The sequence below is a fragment of the Pecten maximus genome, chromosome 19 (genome assembly GCF_902652985.1).
Source record: "Pecten maximus chromosome 19, xPecMax1.1, whole genome shotgun sequence".
NCBI classification, from domain to species: Eukaryota; Metazoa; Mollusca; class Bivalvia; order Pectinida; family Pectinidae; genus Pecten; species Pecten maximus.
The window spans coordinates 7,493,071-7,509,632 of NC_047033.1; the positions used below are offsets into that span (position 1 = coordinate 7,493,071).

At 33.7% G+C, this 16,562-nt stretch overlaps 1 protein-coding gene across 1 annotated transcript in view; it reads right to left on the bottom strand.

The window, feature by feature from the left end:
* Nucleotides 1-8,065: 8,065 nt before the first annotated feature.
* LOC117317618 (cell wall protein DAN4-like) overlaps nucleotides 8,066-16,562 on the bottom strand; it is a 58,887-nt gene continuing 50,390 nt past the window's right edge. The window contains exons 7-10 of the mRNA XM_033872469.1: nucleotides 14,132-14,295; nucleotides 12,349-12,511; nucleotides 11,176-11,325; nucleotides 8,066-9,950 (exon numbers count right to left, since the gene is read on the bottom strand). Of these exons, the coding sequence (XP_033728360.1) occupies nucleotides 9,908-9,950; nucleotides 11,176-11,325; nucleotides 12,349-12,511; nucleotides 14,132-14,295 (520 nt within the window). The 3' untranslated portion in view covers nucleotides 8,066-9,907. The remainder of the gene's footprint in view (nucleotides 9,951-11,175; nucleotides 11,326-12,348; nucleotides 12,512-14,131; nucleotides 14,296-16,562) is intronic.

A 16,562-nucleotide genomic window follows, 5' to 3' on the forward strand; every position in this document is an offset into this window, starting at 1 on the left:
ATTGGTTGGTTGGTCCCTTGTAATCCTTTAGTTATGGTAGGTGGTTTGCTTTAAACCACTAAAGGTATGTTAACGTGCTATATATAAATTAAATGATGTATGTTGAATATTTGCATACTTTTTTGTTTAAATATGAACATCAAATGAAAGGAATATCCTTATTTTCCATCCTAGAAGACAAAGCTACATGTATTGTTAAAATCATGTATGTTTTAAATTTGCTCTTCTTTGAATGATAAACAATCCGTTGATTAATATTGTGGTATCGTACTTGAAATCGCTGTGCAATATATCCAAATGAAAAGATGCTCAGGATTTGGATAAATGCCCTTATTTTTCTACGTGATTATGTCAATTATATACATTTGTATGGTATGTGAATGAACGACTTTAATGCTTGACACCCAGTCATTTCTTTTTGGCAACTATTGTATGTTCCCAACCCCTATGAGGCCCCGGTGGCCGAGTGGTTAAGGTGTCCTGACACTTTATCACTAGTCCTCCACCTCTGGACTTCGAGTTCGAGACCTACATGGGGCAGTTGCCAGATACTGACCGTAGGCCGATGGTTTTCCCCAGGTACTCGGCTTTCCTCAACCTCTAAAACATGGCACGTCCTTAAATGACCTTGGCTGTTTATAGGAACAAAATTCCCCCCCCCCCCCCCCCCCCCCCAATCCACCCCTCCAAAAGTGAGACTACGGGAGTATACATTTGTACATACAATTGACAAAGAAGCAGAAATGAACTTCATCCAACGAAAATATCCTGCAAAAAGTGCTATTGAGGAGGATTTAAGATTTAAGATTTTGATTTACACACTCAGACACACTTTTGTGTGCAACAAGAGGTCGCATACACTATAATACATTGCATTTTTTCACTTTGATACATACTATACAATGGTATAATATACACTATTACGTTCATCAATTAATCATAATATAGACACTACCGCATTACCCATACATTTTTAACATATACTAATATAAAGTTTTACACATTTAATGTCAATGTCATGCTTTTACACTTAATGAAATAAAGTATTATTGACATCAGACGTTTTTAACGAGCCATTCAAGCATTGTCCGAAATCAATATTGATTTTATGTTCTTGACTAATAAAGCAAAACAAATTCATAACGTATTATTTCAATTTTATTTATAAAAAAACTAACAAAATATATAATCTTTGTGGTTGGCATTGTACATATTTAATGTTAACCATTATTCATTATTATTTGTTTTCCTTCTTTCTTGTTTTTCTCGCGTGTGCCAAAGTCGCAGAGCAAGACTATGGTGTAGCTTTTATGACGGCGTTGTCATCGTCGTCAACATTTCACTCTATTAAAGTTTTGCGTTTGGTTCCCTTACTCAAAACGTAAACGTACATCTTTGACCAAACCTGACATAAAATCAGATATCATTCATTGATATTTAAAACCCTTATATGCAGCTTAGATAAGATACGTACATCATCAGTAGGGTCTAGGGTACCTCTTTGATATATACAGTGTCAACAGTGTTCTTAGATACGGATATACTGAACCAGCAAGGCACTTAGATTGTCCGTAGATATAAAGTATCGACAAGGTTCTCAAATGTGAGTTATAAAGTATCAGCAAGCTTTATACCTGGAAGGTAATACACATTTTAGGACAACCTGGCCATGGGCGATTTTTTAAGCGAATAACTTCTATATTATGATATCCAAACAAGAAATATCTTTAAAAAAGATAAACGGCATAGTTTTAATGTTGGTGGTTATAATGTAAAACTACTGGTGAAATAAATTAACGAACTACGATGTAATTAATAAATGCGCAGTTCCAGCACGGATAACAAAATTGTATCAGTTTGAATCATTTTTGGTGATAATAGGACTGGAAATGTGTTATTTGAATAGATGCATCCACTTATTCAGCTTGCATTCAATTTAAAAGGGACATCACGGTAAAAACGTTGCAATTTTCATTGAATGTACGCGTTTTGTTCCTTTCCAGTTATGTTTCTGTGCTGTTCCAATGTTCACAGTAAATCCCTATGTCCAGCTTGACCACTCGATTTAGTTGGGAATCCCCCTCTAAATTTAGCGCGGAAATTATTTTTAGATCATTACGTCACTGTTTTGAAATCGTGGCAATACAAACACACGATAGTTTACAAGGCGATATCTATATTCCATCTGGGTTAGTTGGATAACGATATTATACACAGTGGTTTAAATGTTAAATAACACGTTCTGTAAATATTACGGCACACGTATTTATGTGTAAATAAGTGTAAACACTGTTCATATAGTATAGTGACAGTAGCGATGTACTGGTACAGACTGTATTTGTGTAAATATTACCGAGATTATCATGACCTACTATCAAACAATCAAGCAGAATACGAGCGGCGTCCGTATTACTGCTGTTTTCATGTTTGAACTGTTACAATCTATTGTACTGCTTCCCAAGTTTAATTCTAGGATTGTGTTTGACCCATTTTCCTATTATTCTCTTCATTGCGGAAGCTGTTATAGTTTTTTTTACTGCAGTCGATTCACATTGGAAGCCATTTTTGTTTCCGTATATGTCACAACATTTGCATATTCAGCATTTTGCATTGACCGCTACATTGACCAATCACATACTTCATCTTGACCAGAACGCCACCTGTCGCGTCATATCCGGGGCCAAAACCAAATTAGACGGCTATGCCGAAAAAATGGGGGGAAAAGTAAACGTATACTATAATTGGTATAGCTTCACATTTGTTTAAAAAACATGGTTCCAGATTAACAAAAATTGGTTTTTGAAAGTGTGTTTACTCCGGAAATTTTGTTTTGCCTACTGCAAAAAACACTACCTCACAGACACGGTATAATTGCGGAAAAACTTAACAACTTCGCAAACTTATCAAAACCAGATTGATTCTGTCATTGTAAAAGAGATGTTTAATTTCAGGTTTCAGAAAAAAATGTGTAGGGAATTGTGTCATTTTGGCTCAAATATCATAATATTTTGCAATTTTTTAAGGTTTTTAAAAGTGGCTACCATGGTATTCACAGGTCTGAAAACCATATAAAAAATAAGTTTACTTATCCTTCAGAGCTGTATTAAAATTGCCAATGTTGTTTATATTACAAATATATATACTTTAGTATAGGTAGTATGTAGGGTTACCTGGCTCGGTTTATATATCTAAAACTCTTAGTTTCTGTGACTTTATAGTAGTCAAGGTTCTTAGATGCTTTGCCCCAAGTGTTGTCAAGGGTTTTAGATGCAATTTCAACACAGTTGTCAAGGTTTATACGATCTGTTTATACAGCTTGCAAGGTTCTTAGTTTCTGTGTCTTTATATATGTCAAGTTTAAAGCTGTCATGTTGCCGTGTCTATACAGTAATCAAGGTTCTTAGATAATGCGTGTTTTACTGTTGCCAGGGTTCCTAGATACTGTATGCACACAGTGGTCAATGTTCTTGGATGTTGCGTGTTTACTGTTTCCAAGGTTCCTAGATGCTGTATGCACACAGTGGTCAAGGTTCTTGGATGTTGCGTGTTTACTGTTTCCAAGGTTCCTAGATACTGTATGGACACAGTGGTCAAGGTTCTTGGATGTTGCGTGTTTACTGTTTCCAAGGTTCCTAGATACTGTATGCACACAGTGGTCAAGGTTCTTGGATGTTGCGTGTTTACTGTTTCCAAGGTTCCTAGATACTGTATGCACACAGAGGTCAATGTTCATGGATGGGTGCAAGCTAGCATTGTCTGTCCTTACAATTGCAATAATAAACATTATGAGATAAACTATATGACTAAGGGGATAACTCTTTTTGTCTAACACAACAACAAATGTGCAATTTGGAGCTACTTCCCTTGTTAATAGGTTTTTACTTCCGTAAGGACAGAATCAAGTTCAAGAGAAAAGAGAAAAGTCGCCTGTTTTCTAAACTGAAATTCTATTTTTGGTGTTCAACCCCCTCTTATGACGTTTTCTTCGGTTCCCGCGTTCTTACGTAGTCACATGACCAGCACGGAAGACTACATTAACATTTGGTCGGTAAATATGGCCAGCGTCCCGATTAACCTATGCTGGTACAAATAAATGTGAACGCTTTTTCATCATACTTAGAAACTGAAGAAAAGTGCTGTACATTCTTCTACTAATCCATGTACAGTTAGTGAATAGGACTAGAAACTGGCAGTAATTGCCAAAGTGTCTGCTGATTGCCTACTTTTTAAGTTGGACGACGTTTAGCTTTTAGCGTTTCCTTGTTCTCGTACACACACCTTCACGCTCTTTTCTATTTCAGAAGTTTTGATTTTAGGAAATGGGGAGCTCTGGGATGATTTATAGAGCAATTGTCTATTTTTCGGTTTCGGAACTCTTCAGTGTTTGAAGTATCGAAGTCGGCATTGAAATGAACACACGTTAATACACGAATGCAAGGTAATTATTTTCTGATTATCTCTTAAATCATTAGATATCGTGTAGAAACGTTTCCGGTTGTACATACATTTTAGTTTGCATATTCAAACCTGTAGAGTCGAAGAAACTAAGAGAAGGGGAGTGTCTAATGAATCAAGTCGTTCAAAAGTTTTGAAGTAGAACGAAAACAGATTTTTGACAGTTGTAAACGAAAGTGTTGTTCTCTTAATGAATATGCATTTCGCAAATTATAGGGAGCTACATTTCCAATATACATTGGCAATAAGACGATGAGAAAATAAAGGCAGTTATCAAGCATCTCTTCTCTTCATAAGGGGTAATCATCCGGTTTCCTGACATAATTTTTTTTTTTTTTTTTTTGTGAATATGGGCAGCCCTGTGACTATTCTTACAACTTCTAAATTGATCTTTTATCATCGTTTTGTTTTTTGCACTGTAGTTACATAATGTTAACCTTTATTCAGACTAGTTCCTTATGTATTTACTTCTCCAACGGCGGCGTCGTCAACATTTCAACAAATGTTTACGTTTAGGTCGGTTGTTAGAAAGGTGTAAGTCCAACTTATACTTATTTTTATGTGTATCACATATTGTAGACATCTCAAGGAACCCTTCATCCAGAATTTAGGGTCCTGTAACTCTGTAAATTAGACTTTTGTCACGGTTTAGCCAAATTTCTTAAAAGGTATTCCAATCGAACCTGGTTTATGGTTGTAGATGAACCTCTCAACACACCCTACAGATTACATGGATTCTGATAACTTTTGCTATATTTTTGGGTTAAAAACGTTAGATTTTGAGAAATTGATATAAAATCTTTCCAAAACCATTTCAAATGTATTATCTTGTCATTTTCGGAAAGAGCGATTTTGGGAGTAAAAATATCATAATAAGGTGAATTTTGAGTATTGGTAATTTTGCGAAATTTTATATTTGTTTTCCAACGCATCAATATTTACAGATGTATGTCACGGTGATCAAATTATTATTTAAGTTTCACCAACACGTGTTAATGTGTATAAATAATTGCGATGTGTATCGTGTGTAATGTGTGTACAAGTCCCTGTGTCATATAATGTCCTATGTACCTGTGTATAGAGTTGTTATTGTGACGTATGAGAGGTTAGCGCAAGGATTGGTCGAGTGTGTCACTTTGACCCCGCATGACCCTATACCAGTGCACGTGGAAAACCTCACCTGGGCCATGCACAGGTGAGTGCGACCATGCACGGATATAAACGTTCAGGATAAACATGTGTACGCCCAGTGCTAAAAGGTAAGTGTATTTAACTAGAAATTATATGAATAAATTATTTTATATATTCAAACTACATATGTATTTACTCTAGATAAAATAGATTAAATTAATATATTTACATTTTAAATATCTTTCCCGTAAATTAAAATATTTAACATAGGACATTTACGTGATCAGGTTCCATAGGGTCAAAGTTAATATGAAAGTATGTACATGTATATTGTTATAAGTGTAGCTATGAAATGAAATAGAGTTTAATATGAATATATTAAATATACCTAAATATATATTTAATGATATTGGTATTAAATAGTTTAATTTTCGTCATTGATTACACGTGTTCGTATATTTTCAGGTATTGTTCTTTTTATTTGAGGTGGCTGTCTCCGTTATTAGCATTTATTCCTGACCAATAAATTTTGTGTTGCTGAACTTATATTATGCAAGAAGATTAAACCCACATTCATATCACGCGTTTGATATGTATATATAAATCTGAAAAGAAAGATGAAAGCAATTAGGTGACTCAACCTAATCAGCCAAACCACATTGTCCGGAAAATACATCGCAGTTTAGGTATAGTTTTATGTCTATTCTTAATTCCAATACAAGATAATTTATCCAATAATCAAACTGATATCAAGAGGTATGAATGATGTGATTCGAATGTATCTCCTCGCGCGTGAGAACACTATATGTGTACTTTTCGATTGTAGGGCTCACATAACTTAATATTTTAGCTCACCGGCTACGAGTAACCGTGAGCTAATGCTGTACCCCCGGCGTCCGCGTCGGCGTCGGCGTCCCACCCCACTTTAAAGTTTTTGGGGCAAGTTTTTGGAAAGTATGTAAGTCCAAAACTGTATACCTCACACCCTTCTTATTTGGTTTATACATTCATTAGAGGTCTAGGAGTGATGTTATAGCAAAATCATGCAGAAAATAATTTATGACTGTTTCGCATTTTACCATTTTGTGGACTGAACTTTCTTGTCACCAAAACTCACTTTAAAGTTTTGGGGGTAAGTCCAAAAGTATACACCTATCACCCTTCTTATTTGGTTTATACATTCATTAGAGGTCTAGGAGTGATGTTATGGCAAAATCATGCTGAAAAAAATGTGATTTTTTTGGCATTTTACCATTTTTTGGACTTGAATTTTTTGGCATCAAAATCCACTTTAAATATTTTAGGGGTAAGTTTTTGGAAAGCTTGTAAGTCCACACCCTTCTTTTTGGTTTATATATCCATTAGAGGTCTAGGAGCGATATTATGTATTTCAAAATGACATTCCTATACATAGATAAAAAATGAATGCATAGTGTGACTGCTGCTACCGGTGAGCTTTCGCAATCATTGATTGCACTTGTACTATATGGTATTTCTAGTGACTCCATCCCTTCATTCGCTTATTTGAAGTTCAAATTATGTAAAATTTATATCAAATTAAAGTTTGAAGTTTTCCCTATCTGATATATGATGCTATTGTATAGGTTCGATGGCCAATAAAAGCACGTACATGTAGGTACACGAAGACATTAACCCTGAGATTTACGGTGCACTGGACTGGTGAACCACCACCTGGGTATTTCCCCCTTTTTACACATCGTTCCTACGCCTTTCTATTTTTAACAGGATTATTTATTTTGGATTTTCCAAATCTCAAGACCATACCTTATCCTCGTATATATAAAGTACCCATTTCATGTTATCTATTATTATCGTATATATAAAGTACCCATTTAATATGTTATCTGTTATTATCGTATATATAAAGTACCCATTTAATATGTTATCTGTTATTATCGTATATAGAAAGTACCCATTTAATATGTTATCTGTTATTATCGTATATAGAAAGTACCCATTTCATGTTATCTATTTTTATCGTATATAGAAAGTACCCATTTCATATGTTATCTGTTATTATCGTATACAGAAAGTACCCATTTCATGTTAACTATTATTATCGTATATAGAAAGTACCCATTTAATATGTTATCTGTTATTATCGTATACAGAAAGTACCCATTTCATATATCATCTATTTTTATCGTATATAGAAAGTACCCATTTCATATGTTATCTATTATTATCGTATATACAAAGTACCCATTTCATGTTATCTATTATTATCGTATATAGAAAGTACCCATTTCATATGTTATTTACTCAATAATACAGATACAAACCTATACATTTTTTCAGGCAAAACACTTGCTAACTTAGTCCTTCACTTCCTGAACCATAAATTTATTTGCAAAATGAATAAATTAATAAATCCTGAATGAAATGAAACAGGAACGTATAAAGGAATATCACTTTATAAAAACAGCTCGAGTTTTTGGTGAAAATAGATCACACATATCCAGTATTTGTATACGGTTTATTTCACACCACAGTTAATATATAAACAAAACAATCAAAATGACACTGCATATGTACATGTATTGTAATTTTCCTATTATATAGGAGCACATAATATGTATAGTGTACATTATATATAGAGAGGGGCATCACATTATGCCTGAAGTTGGAACTGATTACATATTGCTTGATGAATTCAACGCCACAATGCATTTATGATTGTATAACAAACAAAATCTGTGAAACCTCTATACTGTTGCATATCTAATTTGAATATATTACTTTTTAATGGATATATATATATAACAAACAAATATGACATTGGAAATCAAAATGCATGTTTATAATAGAAAATCAGATTGCATCCATTTAAGCATTGAACGGCTATCAGTTGGCATTCATAGTCAATATGAATGCCAACTGAAAGACGGTCAATGCTTATATTTACCATCTGCGATTTTTTATTTGTCGTGCGATTTTTTTTGGAAATTTTCAAATTCAAATTTCAGTTGGCAGTTCATAAGCTGGTGAACTCGCAACTGAATTGGTAGGGTTAGATAGTGGCAGTGTCATACAATGGTAAATATATATATGTAAACGAGATATATAATATGGCATTTATGTAATGATACATTGTACATAACACGCTAATGAAGAATACATCTGTTTTGTCACGAAACGAATTTATATTTTTATAAGATTAATAATTAGAATACTTGCATGCACAGTTATATAGTTCAGAAGCAAACACAGATAATATGGAGTGCTGATGATATTATTCATACACAGGACAACACTTTTAATTACGAAAATAAAACTAAGAGTATGAAAACACCTGTACACACAACATGACTTATCGTATTAATCATCGGATATTGTGGGTAAGTTTTTGTACCCGGTTTTGGTACTAAATCACAAGTGAACATCACTTTAAATAGAAATTTTGCTATCAATTGTAAAGGGACATTCTTAATCTCTGGATTTCATTTTCATCAAGATTGGACTGAGAATACAAATTAAAAAACAACAACATCATTACTGTAAGAAAATATATGGAAGCATCATAACAAGTAAATAACGCAGACTATAAAAAGGAAAAAAAACAGATATTTTATCTGGTGGGTCCCTGTGCTAGTTATAAATTGTTTTAACAATTCAACAATTTCATTAAAAATGAGGAAATGGTTTTATCACACAAACAATAACACTTTTGTGCCTTCATCAATAATTGACGGTTGTCTTATTTGTCTTGTTAGTAAAAATATGTGCTTACAATTATTTCCATATCGAATAGCAACATCAAAAACATATGTATGCATTATTCTGACAAATAGAATCTTAAACTCGTGTGCACGTAATGTTAAAATTATTAAACTGATCTATTAATTTCATGTGACGCCCACTTAAGACTAGGTTCCCATCACATTGATAAACTCAAATATTTTTTTTTAAGCGCAATCGTGAAAGATCCCCGTGTATGCCACATCTATATTTGTTTTGCCCGGTGTCATTTATTGTAGTTCACAGCCATGCCCTCGGACATAACGATAATAGGTACGTAGACAATTGCTCTGATGATACATCAACGCATTTATTGAACACGTCATCATCTACTTAATATTAGGAGATATGAAAATCCCAAAACGCTTATTACAGGCATTATGTAGTTAATGTCTAAAAACACGTGCGAACAAAATCACACAGTTCATTAACAGGTTTGGACTGGGGAATTTGGCAACTAGGCAATCTTGATAAATATGTATGTTGAGAGACCTGTATAAATATATATACTATTAAACATTTTTCACAAGATCACAAAGAAAAGGATGGCGATGATGTCTCGTTAAAACTGGTGCATATTGTAGAACTTTTCACCTCCATTTTTGCTGCAAAAACAAAATAAAACAAAGACAATTAAAAGATAAACAAAAAAACTTTCAGGGAAATACATACTGTATACGTACAAATGTACATGTTTTAGTGGGGATATTACTTAAGCACTTTTTTTTACCTAAAAACCTCCGCTAAATCATTACTGTACCGAATGACGTTGCTGTATATTGTTTTCTAGGGAACAACCAACCAATTGAAAAAATAGATTTTTGAAACAGCCCCTGTGTATAGAAAGTTGAGCCAAGGATAAAATGTCTAGCAGCCACTGATTGGCCAGTATGTTATGAAGCGAGAAAATAGATATGTAGCCCGATAGGTAACTATCAATAACAAATGTTGATATAAATTTCGTAAGTCCGATTGATTTTTTTCCCAAAAGTTCACGTAATAATAATTAACAGGTAAACATTTAAGATTTTTGAGAATTTTTACTGCGAAATTCACCAATTTTCAAAATGGCTACCCTGGAGAAAATTTGAGCTGAAGGACCCAACTTTTTTTTCGATTAGGTGTTATATCAGACCCTAAACTTTTGTTATAAACCATAATTGTCATATCGAATTCAAGAATTTGAATGAAATACTCCCAAACGTTAACACTAAAGTCTATGGGAAAACAATTGGTTGGTTGTTCCCTTCTAAGACAAATATTGTGCTTGTTCCAATGTATCGTTGTTCTAAACTGTTGGAACTGATCTACAAGCAAGGTATATTAAAAAAAAGTCATTAACAGTGGTAGTATATTGAAAGATATCTCCGTATATCGATGCCAAAATAGAAAGTTTTATAATATGAGTTTTGTTATCTTCATGTTTTAGTTAATTTCTTCAATAAAAATATCATATTAAAGAAAAATAAATACTCTGAATTATCTGGTGAAGCAAAAACATGATGGACATGCTCGATGATAGCAATAATGGAAAGTAGATCGTGAATAATAATTTGATCTCTGAATAACATTAAGGTAACTCAGTTCAAAAATGGAAAAATAAAGACAACACCTAACTCGTAATACATCGTGCTGGCCTGCCAAACGAAACCATGCTATTCAAAATCGATGAAACGAAGGCAAATAGTAAAAAAATATTGATTTGTAAAGGGAAGTTTAAAACAGTGCAAGGAAAATCGGACCACAAGTTCAAAAAACACACACAAAAAATTCAATAGATAAAAACTGAGGACATTACGAGAAAAGGAATTCTGCATATTTTCTACTTACTCTTGTCTATGTAGTTTGTGGCACGTGTATATAAGTATTAGGATGACGAGGAACAGTACAACAGCCAATGGAACCGCTACTTGTATCAAACGTTCATCATCCTTACTAACTGTTACTGCTGGCGCCGCGGTGGTTGGGGCGGAAACGTGGCTATGTAAAACAATAATATAGTTCTTATAGTTTGGGTTCAATCATGTTGACACTAGGACGAATTTTCCGATCAGTATATGATTAGTAATGTTGAAACAAGTAATGTCGTTACTACGTCGAAATGTGCTGAGAAATGATGGAACAAGGAATGTTGCACTAAGGTTAGTTTTGGTATCATTGATGCATGATAATGTTGGTATACAATCGAATTGTCTGATCTTTTTTTACAAAGTAATGTTGGTATTAGTGCAAATTATATGTAGAAATAAAGCCAGACATATATAATTGTTTAAACGTATTGTCAATAATATCGTCACGGAAGACGTGTGACTTCTTCTTTCGTTTGACTCAACGAAGATTTGTGCGGGGAATAGCATTTTTGCGCATGTTTACGTTTTGCTCATGTGTTAAGGACACAAGTCTTTATGACATGGAATGTTCATCGAGCACGGGGTTTGTATCGTGAAATTATTTAGATAGCTTAAATCTTTCATCTCTTGGTGTACATTTGATTGTAAAGCAGAATTCAGGAACCAAAAATATTCAAATTCGACATCGATTGTTCTGGTACATCTAGTAAGCATCTCGCACTTCTATGTCAAATCTAGGTTCAATCATAATCTCAAATGAGTATTAGGGTAAATAACAGGTAATATAGTAATCGATCATGCATTACTACAGTAATGTGCAACTAATCTAATTCCACGGCGCTACTAGGTTGACTCAGTATGACTGATTTCGAGGGCTTGAAATTTCGCACATCATGCATGGCTTATTTGAATTTTGTTAGAATTAATAGAGATATTTGCTGGGTGATTATAGCAAATTGATATTCCGCACGAGTATTTTGAATGGTACAGAATGTTAAAATAGGCATAGATATGCGATGCATTAAAAGTAAAATATCACCTAAATATGCACAAAATACTGAACTTGGTAGCCTTGCGATCTCGACAGTGTTAGTAAATGTCCCGTTTAAGCTAAACATGATAGATTGTTTCCATTATAACATGGCACTAGTACCTGCATTTTGCTGTTGTCGATGTTGAGTTGACTACGATTGAGCAGATTTGTGTACCACTACATTTATTCTTACAGCGATACCGGCAAACTCCTCCAATAAGACACTCGTATGCTGCCGAGCAGACATACGCAGCGTTACATATATCTTCTATCTCCATAAAAACTGAAAAGAAAATACAATATTACTCTTAGACACTGTCAACACTGTTGGATGGTTTATTGCAACATCATTCAAACTCAATCATATCTATATGTTTTAATCCCTGCCAACCTGTATTATCTAGTCCGTGACCATTCTATCATACTTTAGATTCCTCTATTCTACCCTTCTTTCAGTTTCATTCAGTACTGGTGTTTGTAACTACCCTTCAGGTAGAACGAACGGATTATACTTGCCCCATTGCATGATCGTTAAAAACGAATGAATTTGGAACCTTATATTGTTTCTTCTTTCTAAACAGCTTCCTGTCTTCCTTGACACTTCCCTCGCTTTGGCCTTTATTTGAGTGTTCGCCCCTGAATGAAAGGCTTTGGATTCTGTCCCCTTGCCGAAACATATCAGATTTTGACTCTAACAGTATTAGAGGTTCAACACGGAGAAAAGTTTGACAGGCGCCGTGTAACTTATATTTCTTGCCATATGCGAACAACCAAATGCTGTTTGTCAAATATTTAAAGTTTAGATTTTATTAACATTAAACATTTGCATTACATTTAAAATATTTAACTGTATAATGCCATTTTCATATGTCGTTATTTAAATCTACAATAGCAAATGACGAATTACTGAAAGTGACTGCCCGGTTAAGCGAAAATGGAATACAAAGCACTTGTTCCACTTGATATCGTCATTCCAAATGATTAAGAATAAATACCGCTAGGTTTGAAACGAGGTTAACATATCAATAAAATGATACAGGATAATGTTTTGTGGCAAATGATAGTTAATTTGATGTTTATTAGTCACTGAAGAATTAAAATTGGATACATATCACCTAAATTGTAGGTAAACATGGTTTTGTTAAGAATTATAAACAGACAAAAACAGACATCTGCAATGATTTGATGGCAGGAGGAGCATAAATTATATCAATGCTTAAGAAATAAGAAATTGACCAGTAACGTCAGATAATAAAACGGCTGACCAGCGGGCTCTTATGTCAAAGAAGTAACCCGAGTCTATATACATGTACATTAAATGGTGTTTGCTGCTCCTGCTTGAGGCTCAATAGTTTTGAAAGAGGGATAACTAGTTCGCCCGATCACAAATGTGACCTGGTGGTGTGTCCTGTAGGTTGTCTTAGGCAGTATGCTTCATTGAAGTATACTATAAAATCGATATCAGTTTTGCGTTATCAAAAGGAGACAAACATGAGTATATCGAATCTTCCCAAAACACACACTCACCACACGCATGCATCTCTCAAATAGGGGAGACCGCTTTTAGATAGCCATAGCTGTTGATAGGACATCAATATATATATATATAATATATAATAATATATATATAATAATAATATATATATAATAATGAACGAATGTTTAAGTGTATGTAAATCTTCGAAAAAATTGATAACAGGTGTGTGAAGATTAATTGGAGGAACGAGATAATCGGTCATATTATAGAACAACTAACATGTTAAAATCAATATCACACTTCGAAATTTGTTGTCTCAATGATTCCATGCCGACAACAATGACACGTTCCCAGACCTGATAAAGAAATGTGTTGCACTTATTTTGGAAAGATTTTTTATACATGTCATAGTTAAAAAGTACATACATGCTTCAGTAATGCTGTTCAAATCATCTTCGAAGGTTATAATATTTCTCAGGCTGTTAATGGACTGGTTAATTGCCATCTTAAATTCAGTCTTGTTTTGTATGCTGGCCGCATCAAAGGATGCCGTAAAATTGCTTTTGCTACGAGATGTGTCTCTTCTCAATCTGAAATGAAAATTAAAACCACTATCATTAATGCATCAGTATCCTCCCTTTGATCAAATTTAACCACTGACTTATTTTGGTGAAAATAGATGTTTAATAAGTATGATGTTTTTTTAACAGTGTATATCTTTTGACGAAGTAATATATACATGAACTGTTTGTGTGTAATACAAAACACAATCAAAGTAATACTATTCGAAAAAAGACCTTTGGCAGCGTGTAAAATATAGTCAAACCCTCATATCAATTCTTTCTATGATATGCATATACCGGATACTTAATTCAAGAAATGTTGCATACTTTACACACTGTCATCCATAACAATTATACACAATTGTTTGAGCTGTTGGGAAAGTATAAATGAATCAGATTATTCATTTGTCAATGACAGTGTCAAATGTTCATGAAAATAACTAATCCCGCAGAGGTTTCAGGGAGTCAAGGAAGACACGTTTAAAAAAAACGTTCAAAAAATGAATAAAAGGGATTTCTTTTAACAATGTACCATAACATTAACCTCCATCAATAATCTCTTCAGAGGGAGTGTTATTCTATGAAACAGACATAATATTGATAAAAAATGTTGCTTTCTGAGATCACAAGTCACCGTAATTGCAGTTGATAGACTATAAAAGCGTTGCTTAAAAAGTTGACAGAAAAAAATACATATATAATATTTTGATAGGATGTACAAGACTTCTGCAAAGTGTGCAGGAGCTTATAATTGCAGTGTCCATGAATGTATCTTTTTTTTAAAATGCATTTACCTTTTTTTTTGTGTGTAGGGAGGGAGGGGGTTGGGGGTTGGGGGGGGGGGACGTGGGTGTACACTTGGTCATGGTTTGGTCAACCGTACTATGATTCCCTATACCCTTACTAGAGCCAAACATTGGCTTGCTGTTAATTATTTCATTTTAAGCCTCATTTTCCAAAGTTAGAAGCGACAAATGAGTGATGTTTAATGATTGTAAATGTAATAAATCACATCTCGTTTTCGTGACTACGCCATTGTCGCCATTAAGACGGAACATGTTATTGTCAAAGTTTTTGTTACATGTTAAGGCCTTACTGTCAGTAAAAATAATGATTCATTGTTCTGGTTATAATCTATACGTTGGATATGTAGATATAGGCAGTATATTACCTTGTTATTGTACTTAAAGTCCATATAAATGACAATGATTACATATCAACATAGCATGTCGCATTAACACGCCATAATGTTTGTCTGCATAGTTCTGCCATTCAAAACAATAAAGGGCAGCTTAATTTATGCATCGGAAGGCCTGCACATTTCCTAATTTCCGTATAAGTTTTGCTACAAATTATACACGAGTTATTTCCCTTTAATGCCACTGTGGAGCAGCAAAGAATTATGGGTAGCAGCCTCTGATGCGCGCCATTAAAAATTTGTTACAGTGTTTTGAAATTGGAAGTGTCAACTATTTCAGAAGTTTTTAACAGGTCCTCACGCTTAACCCACCCACTTCCTTCCCTGAATCTTTTATCTTCTTATTTTATGTTTACTATATTGGATGAGGTGTAACATACCTGATGTAAGGCGGAGTTTGGCAACCCCCACACAGGCTTTTGTGGTAATTGACTACCATTGTCATTTTGAGATGTTTATTTTTAGACGTTTTTTAATGATTGTGTTATGCTGTTAATTTTGTATTGTTAAATTGTAATATGTTTAGAATTTATATTAAATGTCACCATAAGCCATGTATGGTGGCCATTTTCAATCTATACATTCTCTTTGTTGTCTGTGACAGGACCCAAATGCATAAATACTTTTACAGGGAAGATAAATGCCTAACTTTTATTGAGTGTAGCTGTTAGTTTTAACACATTATATATATATATGTATTGTTCAGGTTTTGTTTAATACCGATAACTATTTTGTAGTAAAGATTTTTTTCTTTAGTATAACCCGGCCCAGGAATTAAATCTCTGGTATCAAAAAATATCATTATTTGGAGAAGTGAAAACCGAAATTATTGACATGGATATCTAGAGTTGATTTAATTACGTCATAATTACAGTGTGAAACTACTTTACCGTTTGCAAATTGACCATTAAATGACGTCAAACATACATATCTTTGTAAAAAAAAAACTATATGTCAGATTTATATAAGTATCTTGACACTTTTTTTCTGATTCCGCTTCGTATAATTTATATGTTGCATATATATCGTTGAATGGAAAATTTACAAATAAAACACGGTTTAAACTAAATATAATATGCTGCCACATCCCTATTTG